Source organism: Panicum virgatum, chromosome 1K (genome assembly GCF_016808335.1).
Source record: "Panicum virgatum strain AP13 chromosome 1K, P.virgatum_v5, whole genome shotgun sequence".
Taxonomy (NCBI): domain Eukaryota; kingdom Viridiplantae; phylum Streptophyta; class Magnoliopsida; order Poales; family Poaceae; genus Panicum; species Panicum virgatum.
The window spans coordinates 15,983,515-16,003,938 of record NC_053136.1 but is presented as its reverse complement, the minus strand read 5'-3'; the positions used below and the strand labels follow the sequence as shown (position 1 = coordinate 16,003,938).

The window sequence follows — 20,424 nt, the reverse complement described above, 5'->3', positions numbered from 1 at the left end:
GTGTACTTTTTGTGCATCTGATTATTATTTTTATTCTACGGCGTATCTATTGGTAGATGTTTTTCTAAATGTTTATCACAATATGAGGAATTAATTGATCCATTGCTACTGCCTTTATCCCAACCGTTGTTAGAGGGGACGCAAGGGATTCTAGTAGCGCGCGATGTATCGCAGTTGCTTGACGTAGCTGAGGTGAAACAACGCTAACCCGGGTCAAGAAAAAAAAAACGTATACAGTGCGTGACGTACGGCACTATGGCACATTGCTTCCGACGTTTAGTTGAGCTACGTACGCACGTAAAGCTGTCATAGCCTTTGGAAGTCCTCAGCGACGTACGTTGCTTTCCAGTGTACATAGCAGAGTCAACACTGTACTCGACTACTTGCTATGCAAGCGAGGTCAAGAAGTCAGAGGCACATAGCTTGTGTACGTGTCAGTTCATGTCCTTTGACTTCACTTCGCACAGGTCCAGTTTGGATCAAAGGAAATATCTTAAAAGTTTCTAGGTCGCGCCGTTTGGAACACAGGAAACATGATATTTATAGGAATTTCAATGGAATTACATAGGCTTTTTTTTCTTTTTGAAAAGCTCAAATCTCATGAAGCACAGTGTATATTGTACTGATCCATTTTGCTATCTAGCATCTACATAAACTCATCTCTTTGCTAATTTCACAAACAAACGACCATTGAACATATATAATTTTCCTATGGAGTGACGGTTTCCGCGTTTCTGATTTTTGCACTTCGTCTACCAACAAGATCATTTTTATCAGCAGGCATGCAGCAAGAATCATTTGAGTCAGGTAATAAAAATTAATTAATCGGAGTAATTAATTTGAACATATAGCTTCGTCATGAAATAAGTAATGAAATCTCTTTATGTACACATCACACAGCATACTCTACAAGCAACAAGCGCAAGCAATCAACAAAAATATCTCTTGATTGAATTCGATTCATTCAAGCAGCAGGTAATAATAAGTTTCTCAGAGGCTGAACTGCAGGTTGCTGGCGAAAGACTGGCCGAACCTCCAGCTGGGCGGCACGACGTTGGCGAAGACGATGGTCTGGCCGTCGGTGACGGTGACCCTGAAGGACAGCCCCTGGCCGTTGAGGTAGGTGAGGGAGTGCCAGTTGGCTCCCCAGTTGCGCGCCATGGACATCCAGTCCGGCGTCCGGGACCCCCTCACGTCCATGGCCCTGATGGACCCCGGCCCGGCGACGTTGGTCACCAGCACCAGGTTGAAGTAGTCGTGCCCGTTGATGGCGAAGCGCACCCCTCCCTTCTTCACGCACGACACCCTGCGCAAAGCAGTAGTTGTATGCAGATTATTTGCAGCTTGGTTTAATTTGGAGATCGATCGAGATCGATGTGTTGCGTAGAATGAAACTAGAAAGACAACAATTTCTGCTACGCCCTTGTCGATCTTGATTACCTTCGGTAGATGACGGGGATGATGCCGCCGCGGTAGACGCCGATCTTCTCCCACGCCGGCTGCGCCATGTCGAAGTGCGGCCGCGGCGGGTTGCACCAGCCGCCGCGGTCGCTGGGGATGCTCCAGTTGGGCGGGCAGAAGTTGGTGGCCGTGACGGTGACCGACACCCCGGGCTTGCACCACGTCGGGTCCGTCTTGCGGTCGCACACCAGCTTGTAGCACTGCCCGCACGCCGCGCCGCCGGCGAACAGCGCCGTGCTCAGCGCCGCCGTCCGCGTGCCGTACCCCTGCGCGTACAGGTTCCCGTACCCGCACGCGCCTCCTGCAAAGATGTTACAAGTCGTCAAGTGATCCAATAGCACGCCGCGCGCGCGCGCGCGTGCGTGCGTGCCTTGTGAGCGGCAGGTAGTAAGTAGGTGGGGCGTAGCTTACCCATGGTGCCGGAGGCGTCGGCGCCGCCGTAGAACGTGGCGTGCGCCCGGAGCCACTGGCCGGTCTGCCCGGCCGCCGCGGCGGCCAGCGCGCACCAGAGCGCGAGCGCGAGCGCCGCGCGGGCGCAGGCTCCGGCCATGCCGTGCTTAGCTACCTTGTTCGTTGGCAAAGAATGGCTTTGTTTCGAACTGAATGAATCCTGAATTCCTGATGGAACGCCGAGGCAGCCGATACGAGTGGAACGACTGCTATATATACACGCACGACGGCCGGGCGGCGCGTCCGTGCAGTACGACCCGGAGATGGAGCGAGAAAAAGGTCGGCGTGTGGCGGCCGGGCACAGCAAGGGGCCATGCCATTGCCAGGCCGGGCCGGCCATCTCCGGCCGGGCATCGCACATGCGCGCGCGTGGCGTGCGGGGGCGCGCGTCGCGGGATCAAGATGAGGATCGGAGGAGACGCGTGCGCTGCTGACACGGCGGGCGCACACGTCACCCAGGTGCAGGTGCTGTGTCGCCGAAGCGAGGAGGAGGAGCGTGACCTCGCACCCGGGCGCCGCGCGCACGGCAGGATCGGCGCCGGGGAGACGGCGACGAGGCGTGCCCAGGCGCAAAAGGGGACGGACCGGGGAGGGGGCGTGCCTTCCTTATCGTGTCCGTGTCCGTGTCCGCTTCCGCACTCTAGCCACCGGAGTCAGTGCCGCGGTGGCGTCCAGGATCGGGGTCGCCGGGAGATCAGGCTGAAAGTGGATCCTGGGTTTTCGTCGCCGTCACAAGCAAGCCGGTGGGCAGTGGCAGATGCGGCGGCAGGTCGTTGAGCGAGTTCTGCATGCAGGTTGGAGATCCTCTACAGACATAGAGGCTGTGACTTTGCCACTAACATGTGGGCCTGATGGCGTCGGGATCCACATGTCGGTGACTTTAAGTCACGTGAAGTCGACTGCCTGTGTCCACACGGGCGTCACCATGAATATCTCCACCTTGGCTAGAGGAAATTTGAGAAACAAGTGGTGCTCTGCACAATTATACTCTTCAAAATCTTGTACATTTGGTTTCATGATGAATTTCTGGTCGAGACTTCAAACTCAAATGTATAATCTGAATATTTAATTTACAGACGAATCAATGACGTGTGAACATTGAGCACACGTGTTCTCCATTTTCAAGATCGACATGCATGCCATGATGATGCGCAACTGTTACTTTACACGATGCTCCCAGCCTCCCAGGATCATGTGTTTCAGCAATATGAAATCATGTGTTTCAGCTTGATTAGGCCAACCACCTTCCCACTGATGGAAGACGGGTATCAAAGTTTCCTAGGAGTATACAACGAGGCAAAGGGAAGCTCAAACCTTGCGACAAAATGGCTTCCGTGCCTTTCGCCCTTCAGCCCCAATCGCTGGGAGAACGAAATGTGTTCCCCTCTCTGATTTCTAGTAGAGGTAGATGCCAGAATAAATCATTCCTCTATGAGATCCTACAAAAAGAGGAATAACCTTAAGGCGCTCACGTGGCGGAGCTCTAGCTTCGCCTACAATAACTAATTGATACCGTCGGCCTATTACTCAAGAAGAACATGAGAGCTCCATCCACCCCGAACCCCGGCGGCGACCGCCCCGGCGCCGCCGGCCACAGCCCTTCCCGGTCCTCCGGATCCAGATCCCACAACCCCAACACCTCCTCGTTCACCCCCTCCCCCGGATCTGGTCCCTCTCGCCCCATTGACGGCTCCCCTGGAGGACTGAGCCTCAGCGTCCCGTCCGAATCTGAGGAAGATGAAGAACAGCTTCTGTGGTCCACCCCGCGCCCATCCTCCAAGGGCAAGGAGGTGGTGGTCGAAGGCCATGCCCCCCCCCCCCCCCCCCCCTCCCGCTCGCCGTAACATTGGGGGATTTATGGCTGATGCGCGGCGTGTGCCGCCGCCCGGGCCGTGTGCATCCCGGGCTCTGTGGGCTCCCTCTGCTTTGGTCGCTGCACGATCGGCGGAGGGGGATGGTGCCCGTTCTCGCGCCCAGGTCGTCCCACTGGTCGACGCCGACGGCTTCCGCCTGGTCGTTAGCAAGCGTCGCCTCCGAGCCGAGTGGCTGTCGCGTCGCCCCACACCAGCTCGGCGTCCTGTCCCGGCGGATCTGGTCGGCCGTTGCTTCAACTTCCTAGCCTTCGACCATGTGGCAGCCCGGTGCCCCTTTCCAACCCGTTGCTACCGCTGCGAGCATTTTGGACACTCCTCCAAGAACTGCTAGCGCCGCCGCAGGGTCGCCCCTCCTCCGCGCGCTTGTGGTCGGCCGGTGCGCCGGGTGGGCGCCAGCCGGGATGCCGCCACCGTCCTCCACACCGGGCGCACGGCTCACTCGGCGGCCTCTGCTTCGACTATGTCTGCCATGTCGAGATCAACAGGCAGGCCAAACTCCGGCCCCCCTCCATCCGTACGCCGCGGCCAGTCGTTCATCGGTCGTCCCTGAGGGTTGATCTTGGTCGCTCTGTTTCCACTGTCGCTCGGTTCGCACTACGCTTCGGCTCTCTCCCATCGCAGAGGCTGCAATCTGCCGATGGGCGGACGCCTGTGGCCAACTGTCTGGGCCAGGATGCGGCAGCTATTCTTGGTGGTGATCTTGGTCGCTCTATTTCCACTATCGTTCAGGCCTTTGATCCCATGCTCTTGGATTTGGTGGAGAGCAGGCCTCCCACACGGGCTCATGAATCTGTTGCTGCCATCACGCTTCTTTCTTCGCAAGATCCATCTGGGCCTCTGCTTCGCGATGACCTCATGCTGCTGGAATTTGAGCTGCATTGTCATTCTGGGACGGTGCTCCATGAGGATCCCATGCGGGTGGAAATGGATCTGCTTTCACGCCCGTCATCACCAGTCACACGCAACGAGAACACCATGATTTCACCACTTGCTGCGGAGCGGCCGATGTCTGCTCCACCGTCGCCTGATTCCAGACCTGCGCAGGACTGCATTTCCCTGGAAGTGGTACGTTTCGAGGTCCAGGGAGACGATAGTGTGTGTTGTGATTCTGCTTTACGGAATGTCACGGTCGCCAGGGGGACGCGGGCGGCTCTTCCCTTGCACATTTTTTTGGAATGTAGCACGCCTGTGGCTGAAGCGGTCATTAATTTTGCTAATAATGTGTGTAAGGAGGCCCCGGAGCCCGTGCTGCAAGCCTCGCCACCAAGGAGGCGATCAAAGCAGCAGGAGCAAGTCTTTACCATCAGGCGCAGCGTGAGGTTGGCAAAGAAATGCCGACATCGCGCCATGAAGCCGGCGGTGCAAGCTCAGAATGTGTTGATGAAGAAGCTTGGCCTCACCTCCGATACGTGTCCGCCGGATGCCACATCATACCAGCGATTTACGGATACGTTCTCCTCCACCCTAACCACATCACACTGTGATGCTCTTGATGCGCTTCTTCCTTCTGGGTTAGGCTCTGTATTTACAGAGCAGGAGGCACCTGTATTGGTGTCCTGAATTCTATGGTCGATTTGGTCGCCAAACTGTTATCTATGTCAAGCGAAAACTGGTATGGAATCTGCGAGGTCTCAATTCGAGGTCTCAGCGTAATGTTGTATGGGAGCTGGTCGCGCAAGAAAATATTTCTTTGTTGTCGTTGCAGGAAACTAAGCTGAACGATTGCTCTGACAGTCTGGTACTAGAAATCTATGGGGCTGGTTTCGATTACTTCTTTCAGTCTGCAGTAAATAGTGTGGTGGCATTCTGCTGGCTTGGAGAACTGATGTTGGGTCGCTGTCAAACCCTATTGTATGGTCATATAGTTTAACGGTTAAAGTAACATTAATTCGGAACAATGAAACATGGTGGTGGACTAGCGTGTATGGTCCGCAGGGGGACCAGGAGAAGATACTCTTCTTGGATGAGTTAAGAGAGGTTCATGCTTCCTGTTTAGGCACTTGGTTAGCCTGGGGCGACTTCAATCTCATTTACCAAGCTGCAGACAAAAATAATCAACGTCTCAACAGGCGGATGATGAGTCGGTTCTGGAGCTTCATGGATGATACTGAACTTCAGGAGATCCATTTACGAGGCCGCCTATACACATGGCCGAATGAGCGGGATAGGCCAACGCTTGAAAGGCTTGATTTAGTATTCACCTCAGAGGATTGGGTCGCTAACTTCCCTGATCATGATCTTTCGGCCCTTGGAACCGAATGTAGTGATCACGCGCCACTACTACTGAAAACTGATTCTTCTCTATCTCATTGCAAACGATTTCATTTTGAGAATTTTTGGCCTAAATGCGAGGGCTTCCTTCAGGTGGTCGAGGAAGCTTGGAATGCTCCATTTCCTTGGTCGCATAGTGAGGTGTATGCTTTTCGTTGTCTGGATTTCAAATTGAGGAATACAGCGAAAGCACTGAAGAGTTGGAGTTCAAAGCATGTTGGGTCGGTGCGCTTACAGCTAGCGATTGCCAAAGAGTTGGTCTACAGGCTAGATTGGGCACAGGACTTCCAAATACTTGCGCCGCATGAGCTTGCGCTCCGACGGAAGGCGAAACTCTGTTCATTGGGCTTGGCATCCTTGCAGCGGACTCTGACTCGACAGCATTCACGCATCACTTACTTGGCCGAAGGCGATGCCAATACTAAATTTTTCTACCTTTAGGCCTGTCATAGAAGCCGTAAGAATTTTATCACTAAGATAAGGGCAAATGAGGTCACCTTGTTCGATAATGACGAAATGGCGGAGGCGGTATATGAACATTTTGACTCAATCTTGGGCTCAAGGGGCAACCAACAAAATCTGATTGCCTTGCATGAACTTCGCTTACCATCAGTATAGGAAGTCCTTCTTGATGAATGTTTTTCAGAGGAGGAAATTTGGCAAGCCGTATTGGACATGCCCATTGACAAGGCACCGGGCCCCGATGGTTTCACTGGAATGTTTTACAGGGCAGCTTGGCCAATCATCAAACCTGATGCGAGACATGTATAGCTAGGCCATGGGCCTTTGGTTAGCCAGCCCTTGTGGCCTTTAGGGTTGGGGCGCCGCACTGTCCAGGTGCGGCCCACCTAGTGTTGATTAGGATAGGCAAGGATCCCCTGATCGGTTACTTCCATATATCGTGGCATCCTTGCCTATATGTACTCATACCTGTGCTTTGCACCTTAATCAATCTATTATTCCCTAGCCATATTGCTCTCATGGTATCAAGAGTTCAGGTTTCACCTGAATTTGCTTCCGCTCCCTAGCGCCGCCTCTCCCCGGCGGCGCCCCTACCCAGCGCGTGCAGCCTACCCTGCTGCGCCGCCCCTTCCCGACGCGTGCAGACTCCCCTGCCGCGCCGTCACCCCCGGCGCGTGCAGACTCCACTGCCGCGCCGCCACCCCCGCCGCGCGGCATCCCCTGCCTCGCCTGCGCCGTCAATCTCATGGCTGGGACTCCTCCCGTCTCCCCCAAGGCCGCCGCCACCGCTGAGGCCGCCGAGGCCAAGCGCAAGAAGCGCCAGGACGCTCGCGACGAGGCCCTGGCCCAGGCCACCGCGGCCGAGAAGGAGGCGTCCGACGCCGCCAAGGAGATCGATGCCCTAGCCGCGCGCCAACGGACGGCGCTGCAGCGTGCCGCCGCGGCTCGCAAGGCCGCCGCCGCCGCCGACGCCCAGGAGCCGTACGGGCAGTCCACTGCCTCCAGCAACGGCGGCAACAATCTCCACGGTGTCATGCTTCAACACGAAGCCGCCGCCGTGATCAATCTGCACGCCCAGGCCGTGGGCGTCCAGAACATCCACAGCCTCGTCCACTCTGTCCTCGACCTTGCCACCGGCAACTACAACCGCTGGTGGGATCAGTTCCTCCTCGCCGTCGGGAAGTACTCCCTCGAGGACCATGTGCTCCATGACACGCCGGCACCGAACTTCCCCGACTGGGTGCGCATGGATTGCGTCGTCAAGTCGTGGATCTCAAGCACCATCTCCACCAACCTCGCCGAGACTATGGTGGAGCATGCGCCATGGCTCGTGACGTCTGGCTCACCCTGGAAACCCAATTCCTGGGGAACCGGGAGACACGCACCCTCCACCTCGACTACCAGTTCCGGAACTTCGTCCAGGGCGAGCTCTCCATCACCGACTACTACCGTCGCTTCAAGACCATAGCAGACGGCCTCGTCGCCCTTGGCTAGTCTGTCTCCGATCGCACGTTGGTCTTGAACGTCATCCGCGGCCTCAACGATCGGTTTAGCGACATCGGTCGTCATCTTCGCCGCGGTCGGCTGTTCCCGCTGTTCAAGGACGTCGTCTCCGAGCTGACCCTCGAGGAGATGACCATGGCGCACAAGGTAGCGGCGCCCCCCACTGCTCTCCTCGCGGCCACAGCGAGACCTTCCAGTACCACTCCCTCCTCGGGCGGCGGTCGGTCATCTGACCAGCGCCCTCCCTCGGGGGGCGGGTCTGGCTCCGGTGGCGCCTCCTCCAAGTCGAAGCTGCGGCGCGGCAAGCAACGCGGCGGCAAGTCCTCCGGCAATCCGCCCGCCACTGGCGGCACGACCACTCCTTCCGGGACGGCAAAGGGTGCCGGCTCGAGTGCTTCCACCGCACCCTGGCCTTCGCTGCACAACCCGTGGGCCGGGTCCATTCAGATGTGGCCCGGCCCGCGCCCCCCGCTGGCCCCTCTGCCTCTCCCCGCCAGTGCACCACAGCAGCAGGCGCTGCATGCCCAGGCGCAGGCATACGCCATGTAGCAGCATGCCCAGCAGCAGGCGCAGCTCCAGGCCCAGGCGCTGCTTAGGCACAGCAAGCGCAGGCCCAGCAGCTCCAGGCGCAGCAAGCCTGGGCGCCTCCAGGGTTTCAGTACCCCTCTGGTGCCCCCCTCCTCCTGGGATCAGCAGTCCTTGGCTTCCTCCTTCAGCACTGTGAGCCTTCAGCAGCCTCCTGCCACCGACTGGTACTTCGACTCAGGTGCCACATCTCATATTACTTCTGACCCCAGCACTCTTTCACATACTTCCTTCTCGCGGTATCCTTCTCCTTCATACATTATTGTCGGTAACGGTTCCCTTTTAACCGTCACTGCCACTGGCTCAACACAGCTTCCTGGTTCTTTTTTACTTAATAGTGTTCTTGTTTCTCCGAACCTTATTAAGAACCTTATATTTGTGCGCCAGTTTACCTCTAACAATAATTGTTTTATTAAGTTTGATCCCACTGGTTGCTCTGTGAAGGACCTTCAAACCTGGAGAATTCTCGCCAGGTGCAATAGCTCGGGGCCCCTCTATCCGTTGTGTCATCCTGCAGCCACAGCTCTTCTCGGCGGCCCCACCTCCTTGCTTTGGCATCGGCGTCTTGGGCATCCTGGTCATGAAGCTTTGTCCAAGCTTACATCTATCCTACCTTTTTGTAACAAAGACAGTAGCAATTCATTGTGTCATGCCTGTCAGTTAGGACGACATGTTCGTCTTCCTTTTCATATGTCATCCTCTCATGCATCTAGAAATTTTGACCTTATACATTGTGATCTTTGGACATCACCTATCATTAGTGTCTCTAGTTACAAGTATTACTTGGTCATTTTGGATGATTGTTCGCATCATTTGTGGACGTTTCCCTTACGTATGAAATCTGACACGATCCCTACACTTGCTAACTTCTTTGCCTATGTAGCAACCCAGTTCGGCGCACACAACAAGGCCGTCCAGTGCGACAACGGCCAGGAGTTTGACAACTCTAGTGCCTGAACTTTCTTCCTCACCCACGGCGTTCACCTTCGCATGTCATGTCCATACACTTCGGCCCAAAACGGTAAAGCTGAGCGCATAATTCGTTCCACCAACAACATTATCCGCTCTCTTTTGTTCCAGGCCAGCATGCCTCCTTCCTACTGGGTCGAAGCTCTCGCCACTGCTACATATCTTCTCAACATCCTACCCACCAAGACGCTCCAGTTCGTTACACTGCACTTTGCTCTCCATGGCAAACTGCCATCCTACGAGCACCTCTGCGTCTTTGGGTGCACTTGCTATCCGAACCTGTCCGCCACCGCTAGCCATAAGCTCGCACCCCGCTCCACCTTGTGCATCTTTCTTGGCTACTCTCCCCACCATAAAGGATACCGCTACCATGACACTGTCTCCAATCGGGTCATCATCTCCCGTCACGTCACATTCGATGAGGCCACGTTTCCTTTCACTCGGGAGACCCCTTCTCCTACCGCGGCAGACTTTGAGTTTTTGGATGAGTTCACTAATGATGCGCCGATTCCCATTGGACCGTCTCAGCGTCTTCTTCCTGCAGGTACCAGCGGCCCCCGCGGCCACTGACGACTTCCAGGCATCCTCTCCCGCACTGCCATGTGCGGCCCCTGGAGCTTCCTCTCCCGCACTGCCACGTGTGGCCCCTGGAGCTTCCTCTTCCGCATTGCCACGTGCGGCCCCTAGAGCTCCCTCTTCCGCACTGCCACATGCGGCCCCGACGGTCCCGCCCGGCTTTGCCCCCCGAAGCCCAGCTCCAGCTGCCGTCTCTCCAGCGCTCGGCTCCCCTAGCGCCGGTGTAGCCCTATGCCCGTGTTTACACACGCCGTGCCAGGGCTGCGCCACGACCGCCGCCTACCGCCGACCTTCCTCCCCTGCCTAAGGGAGCCATGCCGGTGGCCCCTGTCGTCAACGAGCATCGCATGGTCAGTCGTGCGAAGCTCGGCTTCTGACAGCTTGCACTGTTCGCTGCAGCCCCTCTGTCGCCAATCTCGAAGACCTTCCGTAGCGCCCTCGCCGATCCTAATTGGCGGGCTGCAATGGAGGAGGAACATGCTGCACTTCTGAGGAACCACACGTGGGATTTGGTTCCCTGGCCGCCGCGGGCCAATGTGGTCACCGGCAAGTGGATCTTCAAGCATAAACTCCAGGCTGATGGTTCTTTGCAGAGGTACAAGGCTCGCTGGGTTCTTCGCGGGTTCACTCAGCGTCTCGGCGTGGATTTTGATGAGACTTTCAGTCCTGTGGTCAAGCCTGCTACTGTCCGCACTGTGCTATCTCTGGCGCTCTCTCGACATTGGCCCATTCATCAGCTCGACATCAAGAATGCATTCCTCCATGGCATCCTGTCCGAGACAGTATACTGTGCGCAGCCAGATGGGTTTGAGGACTCTGCTCACCCTGACTTCGTCTGTCGGCTCAACAGATCACTATATGGGTTAAAGCAGGCTCCCCGCGCGTGGTATAGTCGTTTCGCCACATATCTACTCAGTCTGGGATTCATTGAAGCCAAGTCAGATACCTCGTTGTTTGTCTATCACTGTAGTCCTGACACCATATACTTGCTCCTCTATGTTGATGACATCGTCCTCACTGCCTCTTCATCAGCTCTCCTTCAGCGGACTATTCAGGCCCTACAGCAGGAGTTCAGCATGAAGGACCTCGGTGAGCTCCATCATTTTTTAGGGATGCATGTTCAGCGTTCTGGCTCAGGCCTTCTCCTCTCCCAGCGGCAATACATGTTGGATATTCTGGATCGTGCTGATATGGCTGACTGCAAGCCCTATTCTACCCAAGTGGACACCAACCCCAAGCTAGTGGCTGATGGTCCACCTGTTCAGGATGCCTCAGATTTCTGGAGTCTCGCCGGTGCTCTCCAGTACCTTACCTTCACCAGGCCGGATATCGCCTATGCAGTTCAGCAGGTTTGCTTGCACAAGCATGATCCTCGCGAGCCACACCTCACTGCCCTGAAGCGTATTCTTCGCTATGTCAAGGGGACTCTACACCTGGGGCTTCTTCTTCGTTCGTCTTCGCAGAGTGAGCTGACAGTATACTCTGATGCTGACTGGGCAGGCTGTCTGGATACACACAAATCCACATTGGGTTATGCAGTTTTTCTGGGGGACAACCTGGTTTCCTGGTCGTCGAAGCGGCAGAATACAGTCTCCAGATCTAGTGCTGAAGCGGAGTATCGTGCAGTGGCCAATGGTGTTGCCGAAGCCACTTGGTTGCACCAGCTTCTCCTTAAGCTTCATGCTGCTCCTCAGCGCGCCTCGTTGGTCTATTGTGACAACATCAGCGCTGTCTACATGTCCTCCAACCCTGTCCAACATCAACGCACCAAGCACATTGAGATCGATCTTCACTTCGTGTGGGAGCGTGTTGCTGTTGGTGATGTCCGTGGCATGCATGTTCCTACTTCGTCACAGTATGCCGACATCTTCACCAAGGGGCTTCCGTCTTCTGTGTTCACAAAGTTCAGGTCCAGTCTGAACGTTCGTGCTGCCGACGATCAGACTGCGGGGGCGTGTTAGCGAGACATGTATAGCTAGGCCATGGGCCTTTGGTTAGCCAGCCCTTGTGGCCTTTAGGGTTGGGGCGCCGCACTGTCCAAGTGCGCCCCCCCTAGCGTTGATTAGGATAGGCAAGGATCCCCTGATCGGTTACTTCCATATACCGTGGCATCCTTGCCTATATGTACTCATACTTGTGCTTTGCACCCTAATCAATCTATTATTCCCTAGCCATATTGCTCTCACTGATATCTTACGTGCCTTCCATGCTTTGTGGTCGCTGGACATTCGGAGCTTTTACTTGGTCAATCAATCCTTCATGGTCCTGCTCCGTAAGAAACATGATGCTGAAACTATTGGCGACTATAGGCCAATTAGTTTGATACATTGTTTTGCCAAGTTGTTCACCAAGGTGCTGGCACGACGCCTTGCTGTCCACATGAACAACTTAGTCAAACCTAACCAAAATGCCTTCATTCGCACACGGCTTATTCATGAAAACTACAAGGCTGTACAGCTCACAGCCAAGTTACTACATCGAAGCAAAGTGCCATGTTCCCTCCTGAAGATTGATATTGCAAAGGCCTTTGACACAGTAAACTGGCAATTCCTACTCGATCTTCTGCAGCATCTTGGTTTTTCTAGGCGCTGGGTGAACTGGATTTCCATCATCTTGTCCACGGCAAGCACGAAGGTGATTCTGAATGGAACCCCAGGTAGGAGAATTTGCCATGCAAGGGGACTCCGTCAGGGGGATCCTCTATCACCGTTACTTTTTGTGCTAGTTATGGAAGTGCTCAATGCTCTCCTCAAACTTGCCGATGATAAAAGCCTTCTCATTACTCTACACCCCAAGGTCAAGGAAAGAGCATTCATGTATGCCGATGATGTGGTGATATTTTCCTCGCCGGAGCAGCAGGACTTGACAGCCATAAGAGCAATTCTTGAAATTTTTGTGGGCGCGTCGGGCCTCAGAACTAACTTGGCCAAATGCCATATCTCACCAATCCAGTGCAACTTGGATGCAACGGCGCAATTACTCAATCATTTCCCAGGGAAGATTGATCCGTTTCCTATCAAATACCTGGGCATTCCACTGGGTTTACGTAAGTTGAGCAAAGGGGATCTCCAGTCGTTGGTCAACAAAATCGCCAATCGCCTACCTACCTGGAAAGCAGGGCTGTTGAATAAGGCGGGGAGAACTGTCCTGGTCAAGACTACTTTGTCTGCTATACCAACTCACACGGCTCTTGCAGTCAACCTTTTGCCATGGTTGATCAAATGTATTGACAGCTACAGAAGGGGATTTCTTTGGAGTGGAAATCAGTCGGCAAAAGGGGGGCATTGTCTTCTGGCAAGGCCAAGAGTTTGTCGCCCACCTGAATTAGGAGGCCTGGGGATAGTTGACTTGCAACGCTTTGGATATGCCTTACGCATGAGATGGCTATGGTAGCGTCGAGCTGATGATGCACGTTCTTGGCATCTACTCCCAGATAAATCAGAAACGATTGTGGAGGCAATGTTCATGGCATCAATATACGTTGAGTTGGGGGATGGCTATAAGGCCTTATTCTGGACAGATCGCTGGCTGTAGGGCAGGTCCATTTCTGAACTTGCACCCTGCCTATGTAATGCTGTTGGATCACGTATTAAGAAGCAGAGAACGGTCGCCCAAGCCTTACAGGGGGACAATTGGACTAGGGATATTTCGGGGGTCCTGACAGTGCAAGTAATCCTGGAATATCTGCGCATTTGGGATTTGACGAGAGGGATACAACTTCAAGACAACCAAAACGATCGGATTTGTTAGTTGTGGACCTCAAACAAGGTCTTCTCAACTTCTTCAGCCTCTAGGTCCTTTTTCATTGGACAACATCCGATTGAAGGGGCCAAAATCCTTCGGAAGGCACGAGCGCCGCCCAAATGCAAGTTTTTTATTTGGTTGGTATTGCATGATCGATGTTGGACGGCAGACCGGCGCAAACGACATGGCTTGCAGGATGAGGATACATGTGCCCTGTGTAACCAAGCACCGGAAACTATCAAGCACCTGTTGCTCGTCTGCCCCTTCTCAAGGGAGGTTTGGTTCGAGTCTTTGCGCAGGATGCATTGGGAGGCAGTTTCCCCCTCTGCCCAAACATACGTTCTTGCTGAATGGTGGTATGGTGCAAGGAAACGTATTCCCAAAGATGATCGCAAGTGCTTTGATTCCCTTGTGGTTCTAGTATGCTGGCTCCTTTGGAAAGAGAGGAATAATAGGACCTTCGATCGCCGAGTCCAAACAATCGATGATTTATTGTCTAGGGTCATAGAGGAGATTATGTCTTGGTACCAAGCCGGGTACAAACAGTTGGAGTTAGCGGTAGCCGCTCTAGGCAGGCTCACAGGTCGCGCAACAATTACGGTGTAATGATCTTTTGTATTTGTGTCAGGCGGGCTCCTTTCCGCAGTCGAGCCCTCTTGTAACACATTCTTCTTCCTCTTAATGAAAAATGTGCTTAGGCACGGTCGCGAAAAAAATAACTAATTGATCAACTTCTACTTGGTCAATTTGACATCAATAAGTGATCCTGGCTTTGTCTCAGGGCTCAGTTCGGGGTTGAGGCAACCCTTGGCTGTACCACCTATGCGACCAGGAGGCCAATACCGGAAAACCGATCTCCCCAATATGTTCTTTGCTGGAAGAGGGCCCCTGAAAAAGGTTGTGCAATTGTGCCCGTCAATTCAGTTGAGCTCTTGAGATGAGATACTTGGCAACATGAGAAATATCAGCAGAAATTTGGCATATTACCACACATGCGAATCATAACTGTTGTTCCGGTTATCTCCCATTACAAAAACTGAGTTTTCAGGTACTTGCTGCAAGGAAAGATAGCATAAACATGGTTAAATAGTACATTCTTATACGTATTGAAACAAAAATCTAGCATGAAGACAACTTTCATCCATACAACAAAATGGTTAAGTAGGTTAAAAAAATAACAAATGAATATATTCTTATACGTATTGGAACAAAAATCTAGCACATAGACAACTTTCATGCATAGACAACAGAAAATGTTCAAGCAACAATATATATGAGTATGGTGGTAGGCACATGCTGCAGTTGAGTATTCTATTGTATAAAAAAAATGCAACTATAAATTCTCATTGGTTTTTTATAGCATTGAACAACTGACAAAATGCTAATCTTTTATAGAATTTGTCAAGATATATTGTCAACTAGGGTCTTATGACATAAATTCTTGTAACAAACAGCAGCAGATACACAGCAACTGCAGGGGGTCCGTAGTCCAACAAAACATTGGTGTGCCATTTATATTACATGCATAAATCTGACTGGGAAAAACATACAAAATGTATGCATTGAGTTCAAGTGTCATTGATTAGCATCTAAAAAAATTACCACTGGATTCATGTCATAAGAAGGTGGCTCAAGAATAAATTCTTCCTTTCTAGCCTCACCATTCACAACAAGTTTTCCTTCATGAACCTGCAATGTACCAAACAATTAAACATCAGTAAATTACACAGTAACTTCTAAATTCTAATGTACATTAGTACTTGAACTTCCCCAGACCCCGCGCAACGCGGGAAGCCTATGTCACTGGGTACATTAGTACTTGAACTTCTCAAAAACAAACTCACATCAAAACTAATACATGCACACGATTTTGGCCAATTGAATGAATGCATAGGATGGTTTTTTGTCCCATTGTTTTCACTGTTATTTCTCTGTCCTTCAAAACTAGAGCACTTCACGACTTCAATGCATTCTAGTATGACACAGAAATTAATTAGCTGTTGCGAGCACATCATGGAAACCAGCAGACAGTAGCCGCAGACACCAACTAGGGACAGTGAGACCTCAGATTTGACATCTACACCAACATCGGCAATGGTATCACAATCCATAGTGGCCTAGTCACTGCCATTGTGACAGGTGTGCACGGTTATGATGGGGCAAAGGCTTGTGTGCATTTGAATTCAACATTCACAAAGTGGTGATAGCCAAGTGATGATGTGTTTAGGATAATGCCATAGGGGTATAGCCAAGTGAGCTTGGAAGGGTCACATTGCTGTAAGATGATTTATTTCAAGATTCAGATCCAAACCTCATCTATTGAAACAGGGTCTCAGTCCCTTTTAACATGATATTTGGGATTGGTTTACAGTAATAAAAACAACGAATTGCATAACAAAAGCAATAGACAAACCAGAAAATCAAACAATGTTAAGAATATGCTATATCCTAACCTTTCAGGTGGAAAAATTTACTTGATCGGCTTTAAGAGAATAGTGCTACAAATTAGTAGTTTGTGGCCAAAAATAAAATTATGCAGTACTAACACTCAAGAGATATAGCATCACACATAAAAGAACAGGCTGTGTTTTTAAACCCAAACCTCAACAACATCGCCCCCCTTCGCAACTACTCTTTTGATGAAAACATCATTATCAGTATATCCAACCTCCTGAAAAAGAATACTAAAAAATTTCAAATCAACAAACATAAATATACCATCAAGAAACATTGTACAAAATACTTAACATGTAAGTACCTGTAGCACTGGCGGGCTTTTGAAAATTACTATGTCATTTACACATGGTTTTCTGAAGTAGTAAGTAACCTGATAAATTTTCACATGGTCAGTTATGGAATCAATTGAACAACTTCTTCTCTTACATAGCAAATAAAACATTTCGAATCCAGAATGAATGAGAACCAATAAACATCTGTAGGTGAACACTGAACAGTAATAGCGTTCCATAGTTTCATCATGAAAAATTCAAGTGGACTAGACAAACCACCCAACTTACAAAATACTGAAGACTAAAGTGAACTGGTCTACAAGCAAGAAAAAAGTTAATAAAGCTAAGCAATATGAGCTTCTAACTGCATTAGGCATTAGCCATCAATTAAGTGCTGCTTGACAGAAGCATAACACCCCGTTCATGATAACTATCACATACTCGGGTCTTAAGGATCATATAACTTAAAGAAAAAAAATGAAGGTCTATAATATGATAACAAATGGCTTCTGAACTTTAGAGCTGCTAACAGGAATATACAGTATTTTTGTGTACTCAATTTTTGCAGTTTAAATTGGTCCCAAATTGAAGAAGCAGTATAATGTGCATTATTCACCCTTAATTGTTGGTCTTTTCCCAAAAATAAAAGGTTGCGTATTCTTAAATATGAAACAATTATTCAGATCTCATATAAACATATTTCCTTCAAATACGTCACAGGCCACTTTCGAGAAAAAAATACATCACAGGCCTAATTCAAGGAAATAGATACCCAGGCACAATGTTATGTGTTATGAACTCAACCAAAACATGACATTCATGCTTGGTTACAGCCAACTAAAGTCTAAAAGGTTACATTGACTGCTTGGTACGATGGCTGGGCAAAACATAATACAAGAAACCATCCAACAACGTCAACTTTCTGATGCGTATATATGTCTAGCCATAGGTGTTCCATCTGATGGTGTAAGGAGAACAAGTAAACTTGTACACAAGAGATTCCCGTTCTACTATGGACGTGAAAGTGTGAAAATTCATGAATATTAATTACAGAAAACTCTTCTGACATTTCAATCACTGCATATTTACCACTACAGCAGAAAACATTTTGTCTTTATACTTTTGAAAAAACAGAGCATCAGTTTTGAGACTGTAATAAGATAATGAGAAGTATGGATGAACATAGGATATAGGATCACATCCTTTATGGTTGCAGTTGATTTCCAGATTTATTTGAACACATGGAGAAAGCATTTTCTTGCTGCAGACTAGCATGCTCTTTTCAATGAAAGATTCTATTAACGAATCAGAAGTCATATTTCAGAATGAAGGTATTGATACGCATACACTCCAGTCCATGAGCTTCTACAAAAGTAAGCCAGCCCAGTTTAAACCTTTAAGTAATTAAATGAGCCTATATCAGGTATCCAAAATACACTGAAATGGAAAATTTAGGTCTTTTGGATATCAATTCCCAAACTAACATGAACCCATGGCAATGGTAGATAAAGCAACCAGATAGTAACTCAGATTGGACCAACTGAACTGATTGTCAAAAAGCAAAATGTGTTTGCAATGAACTTGCACCGCTGATTAATAACAACATGAATGCGTCAGAAAACACAAAATCATTCGAACTACTTAACAATTTCATCAACCATAGTTCCAAGCAGCAACCAGAACTCAGCGCACGACCAAAATTTCGAATGGAAGGGGGGCACAGGACTAGGAAGAGGGAGACTAGGAAGAGGGAGAAAACGCACCTTCTCGGCGACGATGCGGTCGCCGATGTCGAAGGTGGGGAACATGGAGAGCGAGGGGATGAAGCGCGGCTCGGCGACGAAGGAGCGGAAGGCGAGCGAGATGGCCACCGCGGCCAGCACCGTCTTGGCGTCCTCCGTGGTCACGTTCATCCACTCGGGCAGCAGGCCCTTCTCCTTCCTCTCCCCCTCCTCCTCCTCGTCCTCCCCGCCGCCGCCTCCCCCCGCGCCGCCGCCCCCGCTCCCGCCGTCGGGGCCCACGGGCGGCGCTTCGGCGGGAGCCGCGGGGGCGCGTACCACCCGCCGCAGCCAGAGGTGCGGGCGGCGCCACGCATGTGCATTGCCGCCGCCGCCGCCGTGGTGGAAGGCGGCGGTGGACACGACGCGGGGGGACGGGAACGGTGGCTTTGCAGAGGGCTTGAGGAGGCGGGCCGGGACCCGGGTCTGGGAGGCGGCGGGGAAGAAGTGGACGGAGCACATGGCTGCGGCGGCCGGCGGTGTGCTGGGCAGGAGGCGGGGGTCCTCCGGCGGCGCGGCTCGCCGGCGTCCGCGTCAGCCGCTGACTTTGGGTTGGGGATGGAGTTGTGGAGGGGAGGAAGTAGGAATGTAGGATAAGCTAGTGGCGGGGCGGGGAAGATGGTGTTTGATCGATGTGGTAGCACGGGTCTACAAATCCGTGGGGCTCTCTTTTCTTTTTCCTTTCTTCAAAAAGTACTCCTAATAAGTTTTTACCTTGTTCTTCTGCTGGATTGGCAACGGTTAAAAAGTTGGTTTCACTCAAAACAGTATTAATTTACGTAACTTGAGCTGTTGTTCAAGCTCTGTTTGGATCATCTAGGACTAAACTTTAGTAAACATTAAGTGGTTGAATCTATGTTTGTTTTCGCCTAAGGTCGCTAGCTCTGTTGGTCGAGGGTGTGACACCCTCGCGGCCGGAATTCGATTCCCATGTGGAGCGAATTTCCGGTCCATGGGGTACAAGAAAATCTCTTCGTTGTGCTCGCCGCAAGACTTGGTCCTCTCGGGCATAGGCCAAGGTTCGGGGATTTTTCCGCGGCCGGGAGAAACTACAGTCGCTTCCTCTTAATGAAAAATGGTGGGGTCCGTTCACCCCCTCCCGGGCCGCGTTTTTTTTTCTGTGTTTGTTTTCATGACTAAATTTTCAATGGAACTCGTGTAGAAATATATTATATCCTTTTTGCCCTTGAATATGTTTTTGATGTGTCTGCATCACTTAGGGGTAGTTTGGTCTTTTCGCACTTTGCTTGTTGGTTTAATCAAAATTAGGTGGGCTTTAGGACTAAGGCCAGTCTCAGTGGACGTTTCATGGGCACGGTTATCTAGACTGAGAACTAGGTAACTGTGTCAGATGAATTTCATAGTGATGAAACTCTCCTCACATCCCATGAAACTCCATCCTTCTCTCTCAGTGAATTTCTTAGCTGATAAAAAAGTCGTCTTGTGTCTCAAGCATCTTAGGCTCTGTTTAGTTTCCAAAAAATTTCCTACAGTATTTGTCACATCGAATCTTCGAATACATATATGAAGCATTAAATGCAGTTAAAAAAATTAATTATACAATTTAATTGATTAGCATGAGATGGATCTTTTAAGCCTAATTAGTTTATGATGGGATATTATTTGTCAAATAATAATAAAATGTCTACGGTACCAAAATCTAAACTTTTTTCACCAATTAAACACACCCTTGGAGTGTTGTTTTGTGTGCGTGCACGGCCCAAGCGTGTGCCACGTCTGGCCCATGTCCGGCCTAGCCGAGCTTAGATGGTTAGGATAGGTAGTCTCTTCCTAATTGGTTACTGTATGCTCTTTTTTCAGAGCTGCTTTTTATATATTATTAATCAATTTTGTACTATTCTATTGAAGCCAGGAGGGCAACGCCGCTGCACAACGCGTTGATGACGCTCTGGCTCGCACGGCTGGGCAGTGCAAGGCCCCCTCCCGACTCCGACGAAGAGAAAACGATGGCGACCATAAATCTTGCCATCTCCAAGCCTCCCGTCGATGTCAATGCCGCTA

General features: G+C 51.0%; 2 protein-coding genes across 2 annotated transcripts; both read right to left on the bottom strand.

Moving 5' to 3' along the window:
• Positions 1-811: 811 nt before the first annotated feature.
• LOC120697284 (expansin-A13-like) lies at positions 812-2,279 on the bottom strand. Its single transcript, XM_039980449.1, has 3 exons — positions 1,873-2,279; positions 1,441-1,762; positions 812-1,306 (listed from the first exon to the last, which is right to left on the bottom strand). The coding sequence occupies exons 1-3, from the start codon at positions 2,270-2,272 to the stop codon at positions 991-993; spliced, it is 1,038 nt and encodes a 345-aa protein (XP_039836383.1). The 5' UTR covers positions 2,273-2,279; the 3' UTR covers positions 812-990.
• A 12,065-nt stretch (positions 2,280-14,344) lies between these two features.
• Positions 14,345-19,007, bottom strand: LOC120697275 (chloroplast processing peptidase-like). The gene is made up of 6 exons (XM_039980439.1): positions 18,388-19,007; positions 16,654-16,722; positions 16,498-16,566; positions 15,498-15,584; positions 14,883-14,950; positions 14,345-14,783 (listed from the first exon to the last, which is right to left on the bottom strand). Exons 1-6 carry the CDS (start codon positions 18,862-18,864, stop codon positions 14,630-14,632), a joined length of 924 nt encoding a protein of 307 aa, XP_039836373.1. The 5' UTR covers positions 18,865-19,007; the 3' UTR covers positions 14,345-14,629.
• Between the last annotated feature and the right edge of the window lie 1,417 nt (positions 19,008-20,424).